Source organism: Python bivittatus, unplaced genomic scaffold (assembly GCF_059951505.1).
Source record: "Python bivittatus isolate LINGU-HERP-01145 unplaced genomic scaffold, Pbiv_v1 ctg000330_np1212, whole genome shotgun sequence".
In the NCBI taxonomy this organism is placed as follows: Eukaryota; Metazoa; Chordata; class Lepidosauria; order Squamata; family Pythonidae; genus Python; species Python bivittatus.
In genome coordinates, this window is record NW_028277058.1 from 20,743,311 (window position 1) to 20,763,609 (window position 20,299).

A 20,299-nucleotide genomic window follows, 5' to 3' on the forward strand; every position below is an offset into this window, starting at 1 on the left:
AAATTCCTACCTTAAGGAGGTATAAGCTTTTGTTTGCACTGTGGTGCAAACTGATATTAATGTTTTCTCTGCCAGTTTCAGTTGTCCTCATTTGTTCTGTTTTTCATTATGTACTGATTTTCAGTGAGTTTTGCACTATTGCACTGTCCATTTATTAGTCAAAATTATGAGGTTTCTAACAGAAGCAGTTGATTTGAATATGAATGTTCCTTATAGAAACTATTACCTAGTCATCCCAGAAACCAGATAAATCTGATTTAGTCTCAAGACTAGTTTTTAATCTTGTTCTTTCATGCACTCTCCCACCTAACCCTTCCTTTCAATTTTTCAAACTAACTAAAAATGTAGTAGATTTTTATACTGCATTACTGAAGGTAGAAAATGTATGGGTGTATTTGCATATATTTTGAATAGGAAGGGTCTATCTACTGGAAGTTTGTCAAGATTTATTTCTGACCAGCAAAGATGATCAAATGGAATGTTCACTGAATGGGGGGGCAGACAGTATTAAGTATGCACAAATTATACAAGTTCATTTAGTGGATAAGATAAAGATACTTTGGGCTGGAATTTAATTTGTTGCTATTACTGTTTATCCCAATGTACTCAGGAATAGTACAGTGAAATGTACTTACTGTATTCTTATACAATAAGAATATTGGAAATGGAATACATCAAAGCAGTATTGCATGTGATCCCACTATATAATGATTTATTTTTTAAAGTGTCTTGAATTCTTATTCTTGGAATCTTAATTTTATGAAAATTCTTTCCCCTTCCTCAGTCTTAGAAATTGTATCCATTCTAAGTGGATACAAAAAAACTTATAGCAAATACCCACTCATTTAATTTCAAAATTATAATATTCCTAAAACATGTGCATTTATTAAAAAATAAACTAAGAGCAAATTATGAAATCCTGAATTATATTTTAAGCCTAGAATTATTAACATTGCTTGAACATTCTGATACTATACTATTCTCTCTTCTCCAGAGCTGTCTAGTTTGTTGGATCTCACAGTATCTTCGCTTGCTAAGCTTTTACTTTTTCTATCAACAGTGCATTGCAGCAATCAGTTATTCAGTAATATTATTTAAATGTTGATACTTTTCACATCAGTGTGACCAGATAATAACAGGAGTTTCTCTATATTTACTATTGGTACAAAACACTATTTTTCTTTTTAAGGTGGTCAGCCAACTCACACATACATTTCTAAGACAGCATGATTTAAATGAATGTTGTCCATTTAAGAGATATATGTTCCCCAAAGTATCCGTTTGGATTGCATTCTTCTATTCTGTAACAGTGTGTTTAAACAATTTGTACCAGCACTAACTAATCCAATCTATTAAGCAGATGCTCACCACAGGCATTACAGACTTTATAACTAGCAGCTCTTGCGGTACAGCCAAGTTGTTTTTCAAATGTTTCTTGGCCTAACGTGTTAATAAGACTAGAGCCTGAGAACCACGAGCAGAAGGAAGATTAAGTTACAGGACTGTCCTGCCCTGCACCCCTGAAAACCTGCCCCTGAGGAACCACTAAAATGTATAGGATGAGGTGTAAAGGATTGTTGTGGGAGATATCTTGGATGAGTGATACTTTGCCTACACAAGGTGTGTCCATCCAATTTGAGGTGCTTCATGTCTTAACTGATTATATCAGTCCTCATAACATTTGGTAGGGGTATTGGAGGGGAAGGGAGGGAAAGTCTTTCACAAGTTTCCTTCCTCTCTCTGTTTTCAAAATTTTACTCCAAATCAACACAGCATTTCCTGTGAAAGGATGAGTGTGACAGTTAAGATCTCTCAAAATAGTCTTTATAGTCCATGAAGCATTGCTGCAAATCAAAGTTTAACCATTTACCTGCAAAAGGTATGTAAACTATTTTTGTTATTTTTAAGGCTAAAATTATATATTTGGTAAAATATATGTTGTCTGTCATAGCCACTAGAGTTTACCTTTGTATATACATTTGTAATGTCTAATAGTCATTATGAATGAGTTTTATTAATTATTTTGGCACAATGTAGTCTTCCTATATGTTCATAAAGAACTGTCTTGGAACAGAGCCTTTATAAACATATAATTCTCAGTGAGCTGTCCTTTTGGAACATTCTGTAACAGAGTTTATGATATAGAGGGCTACACACACAAACACACAGCCTTAAAAGAGTGTAGGAGCAATTAGACAATTTCTCTAATATATGCTAGTTGCTGACAAATAGGATGAAATTAGCCCCAAATTAGGAAGTGTCATCTTCCTTTAGTTCTCACTTTCCAGAGACATAGTCTTTGCCATATAAATATTTATAACAGTGGAAATAATATTGTCTTACAATTTCACATACTGTACTACCTTCTGATAAAGGGAAGAATGATTGAAATCTTCTCATAGTTCAGAGATTCAATTTACTAATGTAATAAAAAACATGAATTGTCTGTCTTTTTCAGCAGTGATCCAAAAATAATATAGAATAATGCTCAGTAAATTGAGTATTCAATAAATAGTTAAACAATAAATACATTTTGCTATATGTATGGAGTTAAATATTACTGTGAATTTTGCTTCTCTTCATGCTTTGAGTTTTGAAATACTCTGTGTGAAATAAATGATTTTAAAAATGGAGAGGACCCTTCACTCAGGAATTTCTATACTTTGTTAACAATGGATGTCAACACCTTAAACTTTGTTTAATTTCACCTTTAAAAATACATTCATGATATTAACTCTGTATTCTTATTATTTGCTAAACTAGGAATACAGATAGTCTTGCCTGTAAGACATTGATTGTCACCGAATGTAAAGAAAATGCTTCCATTTTGTAAAAAGGAGTTAGTGTTTGTACGGTATACCATGTTACGGGGTGTCTCAACCAGCAAGTATGATGCCTTTTTATTTTTATGGCATAAACTTCCATTCATTGTAGCATCACCTACTGTTATGTCTTTGGAACCACTGTGTAGGTAGAAAAGTAGGCAGTGTTTCAGAAGTTACTGATCTGACATCTTAATATGAAAACAGATAACAGTCCTGTAATCACCAGTGTGCCACAAATGCATTTCTGAAATGCATAAATATACATTTCTATAAAAGCCAAATCTGTATTTGTATGTTACTTTTTCATTACGTTGTAAAATACTGTAAAATTGTATGTCCTAATTTTGAATTATAAAAATGTTTTCCTACATAAAGGCATCAATATAGCAACTTTGTATGAAAGTAGCTTTCTAGAATTTTATTTTATATATTAAAAAGTCTAAAGTTGCCAAATGCTCCTTGAAAAGTTCACGAGCTATTTTAACCTTTTTTCCCTCCACTGTGGCTCTTTTTAAACATTCCAGGCTTCTTTTGAAGTAACAGTGTTGTTCCTAAAACACACTGTATTTGTTTTTCAACATCCATATACTACCATTTAAGCTTGCTTTTTCATTGACTTATCAGATGATGTCCATTTTGAAATGTATTCTGTAATATTGACAGCATTGTCCCCCCATCAGTGCCAGCTTCACAAAGAACTGTAGCATGGCAATAAAATATTGATTTTATTATGTAAGTGTTCACTGTGTCTTGGATATATAAGGGATGCTGTTTTCACATGTCTTGAATGTGTTTTATTTTTCTTGATGTTCTTGAAACAGACTGATAGGAATCAAATATCTTTTAATGAAGATCCTCAGAAATTTTTTTCAAGTTGAGCATGATATGTCTTTGGAATCTATGTGGTTAAAAACTTCATGGTGATAAGCAGAGCCAAAATCTGGGCCAAATCAGCCCTGATTGTTTAATAAGTACTTACACAACTGGCCCTAGTTAGCCCTTTAATTAAACTGATTAAAATAAGGATCAAACTGTATATTCCTTCTCGCTAAGACTCACATGAAGCTTGGACAACATTCAATGGCAAAATTATATAAACCTTCAGAAAAATCCAAAAAAGAGCAAATACTTTATTAAAAACAATTTGTGGTATCTTCAGTAGGTCCAAGCTTTATTTCAGTTCATAGAATGGGACTACAACCAGTGTGATATGGGTGTTGGGGTTCTTACCAGGGAGATTCAGGTTCAAGTACTAACAGGTTTGTTGTTAGAGGGGGCTATTTATTTATTTGATTTATATCCCATCTTTTTTGTACAGAAGGTAAAGATGGCAGACATATTGCTCCCTCACATTTTTCCCCACAACAACCCTGTGAGGTAGGTTGGGCTAAGAGAGTGACTCACAAAGTCATCTAGGGAGTTGCTGTGGCTGAGGGTGGACTTCAACTTGTGTCTCCCCAGACCTAGGAATCAGTGCTATGTACCTTATCTTGAGCTTCTGAAGGAAAAGTGGGATATAAATCCAACAGATAAAATATACAGATGTATTATATAATTTGACTCCCAACTCAACAGTTGCTTTGCTGAGTTGTTTTGGATTAAAATTTGGAAGAAAATGGTTTTCAATGGGAAAGGCTAAGAATATGCTTTGTATTAAAATGGAACAGCAAACATACTCTGACCCAGGTGTGTGTGTCAGCCTGGGATCTATGGCTGAGAATGTCCTCTAAAGCCCTGATACGCTCTGGTCAAATACTGAGCTATATAAACCAATGGACTACCATGCTAATTTTTTATGAACTGGAATGTACTTTGTTGAGGATTCAAACATGAAGTCTTTCATGTGTTCTCTGAAATAATCTCAGTCTATGAGAAGCTTTTGTCAATTTTGCTAATATAAAGCATATTTGCATTTTTAATTCATGCATGGGAGATCCAGCCTCTGCTATTAAATGTAATCTGTGTTCCTGGCTCTAAATTCACATATTAAAAACAAGCTGGTACTGAACATGCTTTCTGAATGTGTAACTGATGCAGCCTGAGGGCCTTTACTTGTATTTTTTGCATTTGCCAAACTGAAGAAATTACCATTCTGACCTTACATCATTAGAGCAGCAAATAACAGTATATGTCCAAGAAGAAAAAGGAACATACTACTTTTTTTTTTTAATGCTGCTATCTCTGTATATCAGGCTGTGTCTCCCTGATTAAAAGTTCTAATTCCAGACAGGCTTATAACTCTGTTGAAGATTTAATTGCTTAATTGCATAAATAGCACTTTTTTTCCCCCAGATAGATTATTGTGGCAGGTAAATGCTACCTAGTAGAGATACTGGCTTTTAGTCTGATCCAACAGTCTTCTCAAGTGAAATTTTACTTGGTAGCTGCTGTGATTTATCTCATTGCTTCTGTTATGCTTGATACATTAACAGTTTTTATTAACATTTTTTTAAAGTTAATTAACCAAAGTATATTTAGCTTTCAGTCTTAGCCATACTTACTTGGGACTTGATTAATGAAGTTGTTTAAATGGATTAACTAACAGCCTGTCCTCTAAAGCTTTTTTCACAAACTGCCAAACGTCAGTCAGAAAGAGAAAAGTTGAGGATTCTGTGATTAGTAAATGGTTGCTTTAGTAAACTTATAAATACGTTTCATATTTGTATGGCGTATCTCAGAGGCTAAAATATCCACACGCTAATCCACAATATGCTCAGCACGTAATGTGAACCTAGGCAGCTGTTAAGCACGGAATAAATCAAGGAGCGCTAAACCCGTGTTTAGCGTTATATGTATACAACAGCGATAATTTCAACCACTGGATTTTTTTCTCTTTCTCTAAAAGAACTATAGTACTATAAGACAGACTTCTGATGTCGTTTCTTTTCTGTGCTACAAGAAGCTAGAAGGGGAATTGTGAGAGAGAAACTAAAATACCAACCGTAATAACCGGGGTCGTCTGCGCGCGTTGCAAAATGTAGCGCTCGCGCGACCGCCACACACAGTCAAACCGTTGTGAGGTCACAAAGAGCCTAACGATTGCTGAGCCAAGGATATGGGCCACAGAACTACACCTCCCGACATGCAACTTTCTCATCCGGAGGCGAGGAGCGGGCGCTGTCCGTCATTTCCGGCGCTCGTTGGATCCGATCTTGGGCACGAGCGAGTGGCTGTATCCCCGGACACGAGGCGGCTGGAAAGATTCAAGCGGCAGCCTTGAGAGCGTCGTCACTATGGTGAGTCTTGGCGCGGTGCTGGGAGGGGGGTCTTTCACTGCAGCGGAGGAAGGAGTTCGCAGCGCCTTCTCGGTGGGGATCGTAGGCCATTTCGGCGGGAGGGGAGATGGAAGATTCCAGAACTGCTTGCAGGGGGCGGGCTCGGCTTGGCGAGCTGGGTTGGGGATCTTAGGCCCGTGAGCTCTAATCTCTCCTCAGCAAGACTCAACTCTCATCATTCCCAGCCGGCGAGACTCGGTGCCGTGTTAGCTAGGGATGATGGGAATGGCAGTCGGCATATCCGGGAAGAACCGGGTTAGGGAAGGCGGACGGAGGGCCTCTCCGCCTCAGCTCGCCTTGATTCTCCACCGCCGCTGAGGAAGCGAATTTCCATTTGAGGAGCAGGTGTAGTTTCGACTCGTAATCTGGAATATATTCTGTCCGATGGAGTTTTTCTGCCATTCCCATACCGTCAATCAGTGAAGTAAGCTGGAGCATCCCCTCTGTAGTTGTTACAGACAAAAAAGCTACCTGCTGCATTTCAACATGCACTCCATCCAGTACAGCAGACTTAGATTCCCTTGTGTCTCTTGTAATACTTTGGCTCCGCATACACTGCTTGTGTGGAAAAGCCCACTCTTGCCGAGAGAGAAATCTTTTCCGGAGATTTAGGTAATATTCTTGGAAATTTCAGTCCTGTTACATTTTCTAAATAGCTCCATGTTGCTAACACTAGTCTGATTTTTTAAAAGATCCCTTTCATTGTGTCTTTAAAACAAAGTATACTGTATAAACATACTCAAGATGTAAGAAACAACATGGCTAATATAATGAATGGATGGGAAATATAAATAAAAAAAACTGAGTTTATGCATGGAAAATAGTATTGGTGAAAACAAGCTGAGATTGGATTATTCTTCTAATACTTAGTCTAATTGAACTCCAAAAATTTAACTTCTGTTTTAAAAATTGGTTGCTGTAACATGAAAAAGTTATGTGCTCTAACATTCACATATCAAATACCATAGTTGCTAATGAAGCACCTTGCAAGTTGATTTATGCAATGTGCTTTATGTCATCCTGATAACTGTTTGCTGTTCAGGCATCCATGTCACTTGCACCTGTGAACATCTTCAAGCCTGGTGCTGATGAAGAGAGAGCAGAAACAGCTCGTTTAGTAAGTCTGTCATTGGTTTATTCTAGTAACTGTAGCTACATTATGGTTGAAATGTATTTATTTTTGAAAACTTGAATTCATGCTGAATGAAGTCATGTTTATTGATCTATTTGTATTATAGTCCTCTTTTGTTGGAGCTATTGCCATTGGAGACCTAGTTAAAAGCACTTTGGGGCCTAAAGGCATGGTAAGATTCTGTAACTTTTGAAGGTACTTTTTTGTCATTGTTAGTATTTTGAACCTGGTGTTTTATAATCACAAATTTGGAACTTGCAGGACAAGATTCTTTTGAGTACTGGAAGAGAGGGGACAGTGACAGTAACAAATGATGGGGCAACAATCTTAAAATCAATTGGAGTTGATAATCCTGCAGCTAAAGTTTTGGTTGGTATGTATGTCTAACTATATTATTTAGATATATTCTTTTTGTTTTTTTTAGTAGTTTATAAACTCTAGATTTTCTGCTTCTGGTAAAAATAACTGTAGCTTCCTCAGTTTTGCTTTATCAGCTTACTCTGATTTTGTGCTCCTAGGCAACTAGAATTATTTGCCAAGAAAAGCTAAACATACATCTTGCCTTAGGTAATTCTGCTTTTATTAGTCATGATATCAAGAGCAGCTTGGTAAATACCTTATTTCTGCTTATGGAGATTCTACAGTCTGCATAGCTTTACTTACGTTGTGCCATTTCTGTTATCTGTACAGTGAGGCTGTGCAAAGTGCTAGATTCAAAGGGGAAAAAGTGCTTTGGAGTAAATGGAGGTAATTGTGTAACATCTGCCTGCAGTTCCTAAAGCAGCTGCAGTCATTGCTGAGGATCATGCAGCTGTTCTCCACAACTGTAGCAGGATCCAAGGAGAAATGTGCTCAGATTAAGGAGTTGGCAGTGTGTGCTCTGTGCACACTCAACAGCACTCTTCCTTCTGAATGAAAAGTACTGCATATCCTCCTGTGGAGGTCCCTAACAAATAAGAAATATTATTTTAATTATAAAAATATTATTCTTACAGATATGTCCAAGGTTCAAGATGATGAAGTTGGTGATGGAACTACTTCAGTAACTGTTCTGGCAGCTGAATTGCTAAGAGTAATTGCTGTTTTAATATATGTTGTTATATCTTTGTTTTTAATCATAAATTATAACTCTATTGAGAAGCCAATTTTCAACTTTTTTTTCAAAATAGCACCTAAATCATTGAAGCTTTAATGTGAAAAAGTTGTCCTGTGCTAGACAATTTATAATAGGTACTATATAACCCAAGGAGAAAACATCTGTAAAAAATAGTAGCACTGATTTTTATATTGGAAAAATAGATACTGTCGACTAAGAATTAGTTTTTGTGTAATTTTTGAAATGTAAAAATTAAAGAGAAAAATCCAAATAGTTTTTTTTTAAGTTTGGATTTCATTCAGTACATCACATGGCATTCGACAGAACTGAAGGATAGTGGATGTGCTTATATAAGTTCAGGATGAAAGCAAACTATTTCGCTCAGGTAAACAATGTATATTTCATTAATAGGAGGCAGAATTATTGATTGCAAGGAAAATCCATCCTCAGACCATTATTGCTGGTTGGAGAGAAGCCACAAGAGCAGCCAGAGAAGCCTTGGTGAAGTCAGCTGTGGATAATGGGTTAGTATAGCCACAAACAAAGCAGCATCTGTGTATCAAACTGTCGAGGTCAAATATGTTTCTAATAAGAAAGGTTTGTAGAAAATAATGGTTAGCAATTGATTGCTCTTTGCTTTTGTGAAAGGATTTGAAACAAAGCATTTTTACTGTAGCATACTATCAAAATACATCCTATAACTATGGCTAAAATGTTCAGAATTCTATAGTATATATGCCTGTGGAAACTAATGCAAGCATTAATCAGATGCAAGCTGCCATTTTCCTTGTCCTGTATATTTCTGTCTCCACCCTCTGCACTGTAAACTCTTACTGTCACCACATAGTGTAGATGTAGCCTGGATGTTTTTGTTCTCTAGAAGATTGTTCAATATTCACGGTAAGAATTATGAAAGTGATCTGTTCCATGATACAACAATTTACTATACTGTTAAATACAATGAATTAAGGAGTATATGAATATGAGCAGATGAAGCTTTGTAACATTTGATGTTTGTGGATTTTCGGTACTACAGAGTTCATCCTTTGGGAACAATATCCTGTGAGTGAATTCAGTTCAGTTGTCTCAGTGAGCAATGTATTTAAATTTCACTGTCCGAAGTGCAAGAATGATAAGACACACTAGCAGGAATCTGTTGGAATTCTAGAAATTCTGTTGGAATTTCTTTCTATTTTTTCCCATTGTTTCAAAGTGCTTTTTTTTAACATTCTGGAAACAACTGGTTATATTGATACATTTTTGGAAAGTGGAGAATGAGACTTCCCTGTTTACATATAGATTTTGTAGGTTGGCTTGGGACTGAGAAGTGATTTTCTGTTGGTGATCCTGATCATGTTTTGTTTTGTTTTTCTGTTTTTCAGTAAAAATGAAGCCAGGTTTCATAAAGATTTAATGAACATTGCGGAAACAACATTATCTTCAAAACTGCTTACTCATCATAAAGAGCATTTTGCAAAACTTGCTGTAGATGCTGTCCTTAGGCTGAAAGGGTCTGGAAACCTGGAAGCTATTCATGTCATCAAGAAGTTAGGAGGAAGTCTTATAGACTCTTACTTGGATGAAGGTATTATTATATTTATTGACAGACATTTTAATGAATTGCATGATAGAACAAGATGTATCTGCAGTAAAACGTGGCAGTACTTATTGCAGACTTCAGTTGTAAGACTCTCATTAAAGAAAAAGTCCCAGTTAACCAAAGACACCAAATAGCACCATTAGTTGAAAAGATGTAAAAGCAACTTCTGTCATTGTTTTTGCATTCAGAACCAGATTACTGAAGTTAATCTTGTTGCTGTGAAATATACCTGGAAGGAGCAATGTTTATGTTGCTTTCTGAATAGTTTCACAAGCCGAATATGTGGTTCTTTGTGACACACTGGTTTATATAGATGCAGTTATGATGGATTAAACGTCTAAAATTAACCTCAGGCTATTCTCATTTAAGAAGCTTAGAGGACTCCCAATATATTTTGATCCTGTGAATGTATTTTTAGTCTGGTTTACCATGTACAGGTTAATGTTCTATATTGTGAAGAACTATTTGTGAATTATTACATGCAATAAGCTGAATTAGATAAGATGAATTTAGGCATTTTTTTTATTTTTAGAAAGTAAAGAGCTAACAAGTTGCAAAAAAAAGATGCCCATTCATCTTGATAAAAACCATGTTTTCCCTTCTCATTTATGTGGCTTTGCATATCAAGTTTACGTAAGCTAAATGTGTTTAAAGATACTTAATTCATATGATTGTGAATTTAGAGAGAGTTCTGCTTAGCAGAAGAACTGGAAATTATATGAATTTAAGTGATAATCAGTCTCTTTTGACATGAAAAGAAAATGTAAAGATATTATATTCGTCGAACGTTATATGGGACAGCTAGGTTATGTGTTATGTCCCTTGTGAGCTTATTCTTGAGGAATCCTTAGAATTATGTAGTTCTCCGTTAACATTAATTTTCTTTCATTTATGTATTTCTCAGCTTTTGTATGATTTGAAACATGTATACCAACCTTTCTTAAAGCTATAACTTTATCAGGAATAGATATTTGAGTTTTCATTACTGCAGATTGGACCTTTCAGAATTCATATATGTGAAATTCAATACATTTGGAAGGCAGTTGAGAAAAAACAGTCTTCAGTAAGAGATTATATATTTGTCATCAGGGATGTACTAATGAGAAACTGAAGCTGCAATTTTATCAAACATTTAAATCAGTTCACTTAATCTAATCATTTATTGCTTTAACCTGCAAACTATTTTCAGGTTTTCTGTTGGATAAAAAAATTGGAGTTAATCAGCCCAAAAGAATTGAAAATGCAAAGATACTTATCGCAAATACTGGCATGGATACTGATAAAATTAAGGTAAGTGAGTTTCATGGTACATTTAATATAATCAAAACAATTGACAGTTAATGTTAACCATTGTTATCATTTGATTTAGATATTTGGCTCCCGTGTAAGAGTGGATTCTACAGCAAAGGTAGCAGAAATAGAACAAGCGGAAAAGGAGAAAATGAAGGAGAAGGTTGAGCGTATTCTAAAGCATGGAATAAACTGTTTTATCAACAGGTATGTATCCTGCCGAACAGAATTGGGATGTTTGGTTATATTGTGGCTGACAAGCTTGCTGCTATGTAATTGGCATGCTTTAGAGCAGTATTTGTCAACCTCATCAACTTTAAGATGAGTGGACATGCTGGCTGAGGAATTCTGGTCCACGCATCTTAAAATTGCTGAGGTTGAGAAAGACTGATTTAGAGTTTCAGTTCCATTATTAGTATCTCCAAATAGACTTCCACTCAGAATGTTCTCACTGGGGTAAAAGTAGAGAAATTATTTATCTTCCCTTTGCAGCTCTAGGACAAAAGCACCCAGTTATTTTGGAGCAGCAGCTTTAAGGGGAGGAGTTAATGTTAGGGAATCATTAGAGTTTGCATCCTTGCCTGTTCTGCCAAAGGAAATGCTGCACTGCATTGGAAAATTTCTGCAAGACAGAAAGAACCCTTCTGTTTACTGGAGGAAGATGTTGGAAACCACTATATTACCATGATGCATGATAATAGTTAGATTGTGTCCCAGGCAGCTTTACTGGAGAGTTTCAAAATAGGCAAGATAGTAGACATAATATTGCAGCCAAGTCCCACCCCTTTTGTACATGCATTGATGTTGCATGCATGTATAACGAGTCGAGCTTGCATTGTGACGGTATATCTGCCATGTTGTCTGTTCTAATGCTTCCCTCTCCTTATGGATGCTGCATCCTTTTCTGCATTGATTTTCTGTCTGATATTAATGCATATAACTTGTGCTTATATTTTAAAGCATATTACATAGATGTCCAAAAGCAAATACATTTTTCTTCTTATTTTTATTGATCAGTCAGTAAATAATTCATACTTTGGAGGAACACTCATCCCTCCAATCAAAACTGAATGAGTGTGTCTGTCAGTGGCTGTGATAATATAATTTAAAAATTTAAATATATTTAAAAGATATTGTAAAATAATAATATGATAAATGATAATTTCTGTACATATCTGAGCATTAGTTGCTTGTGGACTAATTTCTCCTTCCAGTACCTAAGGACTTGTCATATTGACGATTGGTCTGACTCATAAAGGCTGTCCTAGTTCAACTGCGTGTAGAGGGATGCCCAGTGTGTTACCAAAAATTAAATTTGGTAGCAGAGGGATTGGAAACAATTTTAGGAAGATCTGGTATTTTAAGTTGTGCATTTTGAAATGCAGTGTTTGCATGGCCTTATTTTATGCCACAACTTTTTGATTCTCTTGCTTATGGTCTCCAAGAGGCTTTCGTCATTCTTGTCAAGTCCAGAACACTCTGAACTGGCCTGCTCAATCGACTGTCCTTCAGGTGTGCTGAATTAAAACTCTGATAATTCCCAGGCAGCATGATGGAGAATTACAGGACTTTTACTCCCATATATCTGGAGGGTACTAGACTGGATTACCTATTCTGCTTTTGCATGCATTAGGAAGGGTTTTGTTAAGGTATAACAGATGAAGAATAATCATGGTGTTTGCCACGTAATTAGGTACACTGTACATTTCTATTGCAGGCAGTTGATTTATAACTACCCAGAACAGATGTTTGCTGCTGCTGGAGTTATGGCAATTGAACATGCAGATTTTTCTGGAGTTGAACGTCTGGCTCTTGTGACAGGTAAGTAAAGAGTATCCATCCTACAACTGGGGCTGATTTTCACTATTTACCTTTGAAATGTTTTTCAGTTTAGTTGGAAGAAATGGGATAGAGAAGTAAAACAAAGAATTAGTAGACTATTTCCTAACATCTGAAAAAAAACCCTCAGAGCTTAAGAATACTTAAATAGAGGTATGTTATATAGTGTGGGTGGGTGGGTAGAGATTGGAGATCCTCTTTTCCAAAAGGCTTTTTGGCTCTCAGTTGTGTCGTACTACAGTTTCTTTTTAGCACTATTCCTTGTTGATTTTTTATGTTATTCATCAGGAAAATTACATAGTGCCCCATTTTTAAAAATTGGTCTTCAGGTTGAAAAAAAAAAATCTATTGAAGCATCAGAGAGGATGCTGGACATTATCAAATAATCAAAGTGGGTTATTAGAATTTTTCTATTTTGGATAGAAGAGGATTTCCTCATAGCAATCTGGAAAAGAAGAAGTAGCGTAGCTGTATTGTGGCCATTTCTTCATAAAGGTATCAGAGATACTTAGGAAGAGAATGCATCTTTGCTTTATAATTGTGTATTTTAGCAATTTGGGAAGATGAAATTTTAGTTCCCTATTGTACACGTGAAAATTGTTTATATGAACTTGAATTTTTTAGGTGGTGAAATTGCTTCAACTTTTGATCATCCAGAACTAGTAAAGTTAGGAAGCTGCAAGCTGATTGAAGAGGTCATGATTGGTGAAGATAAACTTATTCATTTCTCTGGAGTTGCTATGGGTAAGATGGATTAAGCAATCCTATTCTCCAGTTATTCCTAAACCACTAAATGTTGGACACAACAGTCCTACTCCAATTATTTATAAGCTACTACTACTACTGTGTATTTGATCAGACCAAAATAGTAGGGAAGCTATCCAAAATTAAAAATAACAAGAGAATGTAAAACTAATGCCTGATCATATGTGTGAGAACCAGTGAATTCACACTGATAAGCCATACTTTCATAACACCTCTACATCATTACATACATGAATCATATTATTGTATTTCTGGTCTGTTGGCTGCAGTGGAGCTGGTAAGCTCAGTAGTAAGGAAGAGACAGTGCATGCCACACATTCTGTAGAACTGTTAATCATTAGATGCTCCACCCCATATCTGTTCAGAAAGGGCTGTATATGCTGAGATTTGGTCTTCCTAAATAATACAGTATTTATGAAATTATTATGTAACGTAAAAGTCAGTTAGACGGTGAGCGTCAGGCTTGCTACAAGTAACTTTTGAACTAGTCGTTATGTATCAGCTAATATTCTGAACCACATTTTTTTTAAGATTCTTTAAATTTACATATCTTTCCCTTTTTTGATCCTTAGGTGAAGCTTGCACCATAGTCTTACGTGGTGCAACACAGCAAATCATAGATGAAGCTGAAAGGTCTCTGCATGATGCCCTCTGTGTTCTTGCCCAGACCGTCAAAGATACTAGAACTGTATATGGTGGAGGTGAATATTCAAACTTTGTAATCTATGTTATCTTCAATGCAGAGATTCTTAGGTATTTGCTCAAATTGGCTAAGGTTTGGTTTTTCACATTTCCAGGCTGTTCAGAGATGTTAATGGCTAATGCAGTGTGGGAGCTTGCAAAAAGAACCCCTGGCAAAGAAGCGTTAGCAATGGAGTCTTTTGCTAAGGCTCTAAGTACGGTAAGCTCCTGTCCAGTTAATGCTATTAGAAGTAAATATATAAAGCTAAAAGATATGGAAAAGACTGGCACTATTGTTTGCTTCCTCCCCTCCCCAGTTTTTTTTGTTTGTTTGTTTTTGCTGGCTATTGAGTGTTGTATTGTAACTTTAGATCATTAGAGTATTGTAACTCTCTGAAGAAATCAGCATTCTGCTTTGTGGGATGAGTTATTTCTCCCTTGAGTCTTGACAAATTTGTTATTAATGGTTAATATTCTGAACCATTTCTCTGCCAAGAAGCCATCAAAACAATGTACAGTAAATAATGTAAAAGGCCAAATTAAAAGTAATATGTCTGGAAACGGAGTAACACTGTAATTGATCCTGTGTCCCAGTTAGCAGCCTAGCTGTGATTGAAAATATTTAAATGTGAATGAGCGAAATTGAGATTTGTTGCAGGGTATCTTATGTGTGAATTAACTTTTGTAGCTGTTTGGTAATGTGACAGGTTTATTTTTCAAATACTCCTTTAACAAAGACCTTATCTTTCCAGCTTCCAACTATCATAGCTGAAAATGCTGGGTATGATAGTGCAGATCTGGTTTCCCAACTTCGAGCTGCCCACAGTGAAGGAAAAAATACTTATGGACTTGGTAAATTTATGTTTTTAATAAAGTCTTAGTGCAGGAGTGGGAAGAACAACAATGGGTATCTGCTGGTAAACTGTGGTTTTTACACCCCATTGTTTAAAAACGAAACTCTTAAAATATTCTCTTTCCCTGCACCCACCCCCAAATTAAATTGCTGTAGAAATTTCATTGGAAAATATTGTGAGTTCAGTTCTAATACTAATCCCAAATACAACTTGGTATCTTCTATGTGCTTTGAACTTTGGCTTCATATAGGCCTAGGAAACATGGCCATGGCAAAAAATTATGGAAGCTTAGTACAAAACTTCAAATGTCTCTGCTGAAGTCTCATTTCTGGGCTGATTGTGAACTCAGAGACACAGTCCTCAATTCTAAATGGATGTCCAAGTGCTTCCTCTCCAGTTCACCAAGTAGCTAGATCCATAAGCTTATAATATGGCTGGCCTTAATAATCATTCATTGTGTAGTTGAAAACTGCAACAGCAACAAAAATGTAATAGTCAATAATTCTCCATAATCTCTTGAAGATATGAAAGAGGCCGCCATTGCAGACATGGCAAGTCTAGGAGTCGTTGAAAGCTTTCAAGTGAAACGTCAGGTTTTGCTCAGTGCTGCTGAAGCAGCAGAAGTCATTCTCCGTGTTGATGACATCATTAAAGCCGCGCCAAGGTAAAGTGCAGCTTTTCCAGCACTTAAGGATTGAGCTAACTGAAAATAAAATATTTTACAATGGGTTTCAGTGGTTTTCAGGCAGAATGTTTTTCTAATTACTGTCTTGACCTCTGAGGGCAACAGGGAGCAGGACATAGATGCAGTGGTATCACCAGAGATGGGCTGAAATTGTTGGCTGTTGGGAGGAGTTGAAGAGAATTAGTTGGGTTAATCTGTGGAGACTCAATATGTCTGTCAATTGTGGTTTAAAAACTGATTTAAAAAGGCCAGCAATTACTCTCATTTGATGATATGACCTAAGGTGGTTGGAATTCAGTGATATGATCTAGGGTGATTGGAAGGGATGCCAGAACAGGACAAATATATTTTTGATTGTCAACCCATGATTTACAGTTTAAAAATTGCACACATAGCTTCAGTATTTATTTTATGATTCAGTGTTACTAGGTAGTATGAGTAAATACTTCTTAAGTAAACCTTAAATTGAGTTTTATAATTAAGTTGGGCATTTTGAGTAGAGAAATACTGTCCTGCCCTCTAGTATCTGCTTGTGCTAAATTCTGCTGCTTCTTTCAGGAAACGAGTACCAGATCGTTACCCTTGTTGAGCGTTCTGCATTCAGGAAGAACATGCGGATCAGAGGTTTTCAGATTGTGTTGTACTTCTAGCAGATTACAGAAGGATTGGCATGTTTAGCACTGGTGCATAAGTGTTTTGGTTTAACTTATATTGTTTTTTTAAAAACACCCAATTCATTGTACAACATCTGTATTCCTTCACTGTTCCTTTTGTGTAGTACTCACAATAAACATTTCAAATAGAAATATATTAATATTTTATTTTCCTATCATTCCATTGAATGTGCACTTAAACCTGGAAAAGTGTGAAAAAGCAGATTACTCAAAACATTTGTAGAAGGTGGCTTATAAGCAGAGATCAGTATCATTATTTTGAAATGAAAAGATTGCATTTTATGTTTAGTACTGCATTTAGGAATATTCATCAGCTCCCATCAGCCTCCGCCATATGGCCAGTAATAAGGAGTTATAGAAGTTACAATTGAAAACCAGGAAAGCATCAGGTTGCCTGTCCTTACATTAATAAAGACAAGCTATTGCAGTAGATTTACTTTATGTACTAGCAAGTGCAAAGTAATTTGGACCCTAATTAGCATGTGCACTCACAGATAAGCCAAGAATTTTAGTTGCCAAATACACCCAAAAAATTGGGTTCGGCTTACCCATGGATGGGCTTATTTGCAAGTATATATGGTAATACTTTTTTTAAAGTACCCGTATATCCCGTATATACTTGTGTGTAAGCCCATCCACAGACTCTTGAATTTTTAACCAAAATACCATGAAAAATGTGCCATCCGCGGATAAGCCAACTTTCAAAACATGAAAATTTTGAGGGCTTGGCTTTCAAATTCACTTTATTGATACACTTTCTTTAGAATTCTGGAGGTAGATTTGTTCGTTGGAGCAAATGATAGTTTCTTTTTTTATATATAAATTTTTATTATGTTTTCAAAAAAAGTTAAAATACAGAAAAATCAAGAAAAAGGAAGGGGAAAAAAGGGGGGAAGGGGGCAGAAGAAAGAAGGAGTAGCTTCCAACTTTCCTTGGTACAGGTATAGGTACAGAATATATTCATCACTTTCTCTAATATCTAAAAGTTTACATAGTAAAAAATAGTTTTTAATATTAAAAAAGATTCCTAAAATCAATGTGTTTGGATAATACATATAATTAGTACAAGATACTTCTATAAGTATAACATCAACCAGCAAATCCCAAAATCAAAGTTGGATTTTTTTGAGTATCAAGCAAAAAGTCCAAGAGTGGTTTCCAATTGGAGACAAAGTGAGACAGTGCCCTGTCTTTTGAGGAGAGCAGTGAGTTTTGCCATCTCTGCCAATTCCATTAATTTCAATATCCATTCTTCAGCAGTAGGTATTTGTAAATCCTTCCATTTTTGCACATATAGGAGTCTCACCACAGTTATCATATAAAGAAATAAATGTCTGTGTTGTCTTTCTATTTGTTTATCCATCATACTTAAAAGAAAAGTCTCTGGTTTCAATTGCAAGTCTATTTTTAAAATCTTTTGAATCAAAATACATATATTCCAGTATTTCTTAGCCTTTTCACAAGTCCACCATAAGTGATAGAATATACCTTCACATTGATTATATTTCCAACATTTGAGGTTCCTTTATACATCTCTGACAATTTATCTGATGTCAAATACCAATGGTACACCATTTTATAGAAATTTTCTTTCAATGTATAATTGAGAGTGAACTTTAACCCTCAGAATGATAGTTTCATAGTAGTGTCAGTCAGAACAGATGCATTTGGCATAGAAGTTTGAAGGTTTAGCCAACATTTGAAGATACATGAAGCAGCCTAGAAGCCTGGAGAAAGATTTGCAAGAGGTTGAAAGAAAAGAGAAAAAAATGCTATTTTTATCCTCAGGCAGGCAGAAGTATATTTCTGAATAAAATAAATGAGATGTCTTTCACCTTAAGAATGTATTTGTAAACAGAATAGCACTTAGGGTGGAGAAAATACACAAATTACATATTTGACACTGCTTCAAAGGCTGAGAACAATACATTTATTTCATAAGTAGAAAAAATATTCTTGCAGGCTATATGAAAACTCAGAGCAAATAAGATTTCAGGTGCAGCTCTTGACATCTCTCATGGCTAGGAAAGAGTCTTGCTTGTATCACTCTAGAAAAGCTCATCAGCATAAAATTATTGTGAAACTTGATATGTCAGTGTTCTGTCCTGGTGTACTGCAGCTTTCTGTGTCATATGTAACTGACAACATGATGGCTACATCGGGCTTTGTGTCGCATTGGAAGGACTCCATTCTGAAATGGGAGCCCTAAGTATTTGCAAGGAACCCATGTTGGGCCCCACCCACTGATGGCCACAGAGGAGTACCTGGTTGGACATACTTTGCATCCTGCTATATATAGCTTCGAACCCTTCTTGGGAAGGAAGCTCCTTAATTCTAGAACCCTGACTTAAAGTGAGTAACTTTTAATTGTTTGGTAGACTTACAAAATACCTAATAGTAGGTGAGAGCTAGGTCCCCAAGCAAGGCATGTCCCATCTGGTGCAAGGTTTTTTAAAATAAAAGTGAGTGAAAGGAGTTAGGAATAAATAATAACTAATACATTAAATATACAAATGTCTCCCAGTAGATTTTCAGAAACGAAGTAGCATTTTGTGTCAGTTGAAACTTCTAGGTAGAGGACATTGCAGCAATTCAGTCCTGGAAGTTACAGAGGCATGGATTAATGTAGTTGTCTTGTCTAAGAAGTGAAGTTATACCCTCAAGGATGGATGCAATGTGGACATGTATCCCTGGGCAAGTTGATTATCACATTCCTCAATTTTGATGGCATGGTTTCAGGCATTTTCTTTAAGTTGGAGGCTTAAGGAGAGGAATATTAGTCATGAGCCACTCAGGGGCCTCCCATTCCCACCATTAACAGCCACGCAAAAAAGCCTGGAAAAAAACAGGTCTTCCAGTGAACTTACACATTATTCTGTGATGTTGCTACTCTTGATACCTGAAGTTGCCCATCCCTACCTAGATGAAAAGCATGTTATTTATTAACACTGATGATCTAATTTATGAAGGAACAGTGCTGGGTTCTGGAATACCCACAGTGTATCAATATTGCTGCATAAAATTATGGAAACGCAATCGCTACAGAGAAACCAGCAATAGATGAGCATTTCATGGCCATCTGCAGCCTCTCGGGCCTCAATTTTCAGCCTCAAAAATATGCCAAGCTCCTGCCACCAAATTACAGTAGCAAAATGTTTCCATTTAAAAGTGAACATGTCTGCAAAGAAAAATAAGTCACCATCCTTCATTCCCTCCCCACCCCTGCTGAAAAACATTGGCTCTGCCTATCCAATAAGTCACTGTGTCACTCGCTATCTCCCTTTTCTGCAATCCTCAAGAGATCATACGCACACCTAGGTAGGTTAAAATGCTGCCCTAGTCTGAAAAAATGAGATTCACATCTGACCTGGATGCTTTAGATACAGAGAGCTATGACAAGAAAGTCAAGCAGTGAGTTAGAGTAGGTTTACTTTCTGAGATTTACTTTCCATAAACAGCATTTTTTTTTAAAAGTTTAAATATTTCTCAGCTGAACTGTAATTAACGCGTGATGGGTATAAATACATTAAATGGAAGCATGGTAAACCCTAAATAAAGTGAGAGAGAGAAAAATGCTGAACCG

General features: G+C 36.0%; 1 protein-coding gene and 1 long non-coding RNA gene across 3 annotated transcripts in view; one reads left to right on the forward strand and one right to left on the reverse strand.

Moving 5' to 3' along the window:
- Positions 1 to 5,936, reverse strand: part of LOC112540105 (uncharacterized) — a 28,862-nt gene extending 22,926 nt beyond the window's left edge. The window contains exon 1 of one of the 2 annotated variants that reach the window (XR_015796412.1): positions 5,767 to 5,936. This is a non-coding gene — a long non-coding RNA (uncharacterized LOC112540105). The remainder of the gene's footprint in view (positions 1 to 5,766) is intronic. The other variant, XR_003084180.2, reaches the window with a different exon arrangement.
- On the forward strand, positions 5,918 to 16,850 carry CCT2 (chaperonin containing TCP1 subunit 2). Its single transcript, XM_007423391.3, has 16 exons — positions 5,918 to 6,061; positions 7,143 to 7,217; positions 7,339 to 7,404; positions 7,494 to 7,605; positions 8,228 to 8,304; positions 8,740 to 8,852; positions 9,711 to 9,913; positions 11,118 to 11,218; positions 11,298 to 11,425; positions 12,936 to 13,039; positions 13,682 to 13,801; positions 14,395 to 14,523; positions 14,620 to 14,723; positions 15,256 to 15,355; positions 15,880 to 16,021; positions 16,601 to 16,850. Exons 1-16 carry the CDS (start codon positions 6,059 to 6,061, stop codon positions 16,629 to 16,631), a joined length of 1,608 nt encoding a protein of 535 aa, XP_007423453.1. The 5' UTR covers positions 5,918 to 6,058; the 3' UTR covers positions 16,632 to 16,850.
- The last annotated feature ends 3,449 nt before the right edge of the window (positions 16,851 to 20,299 follow it).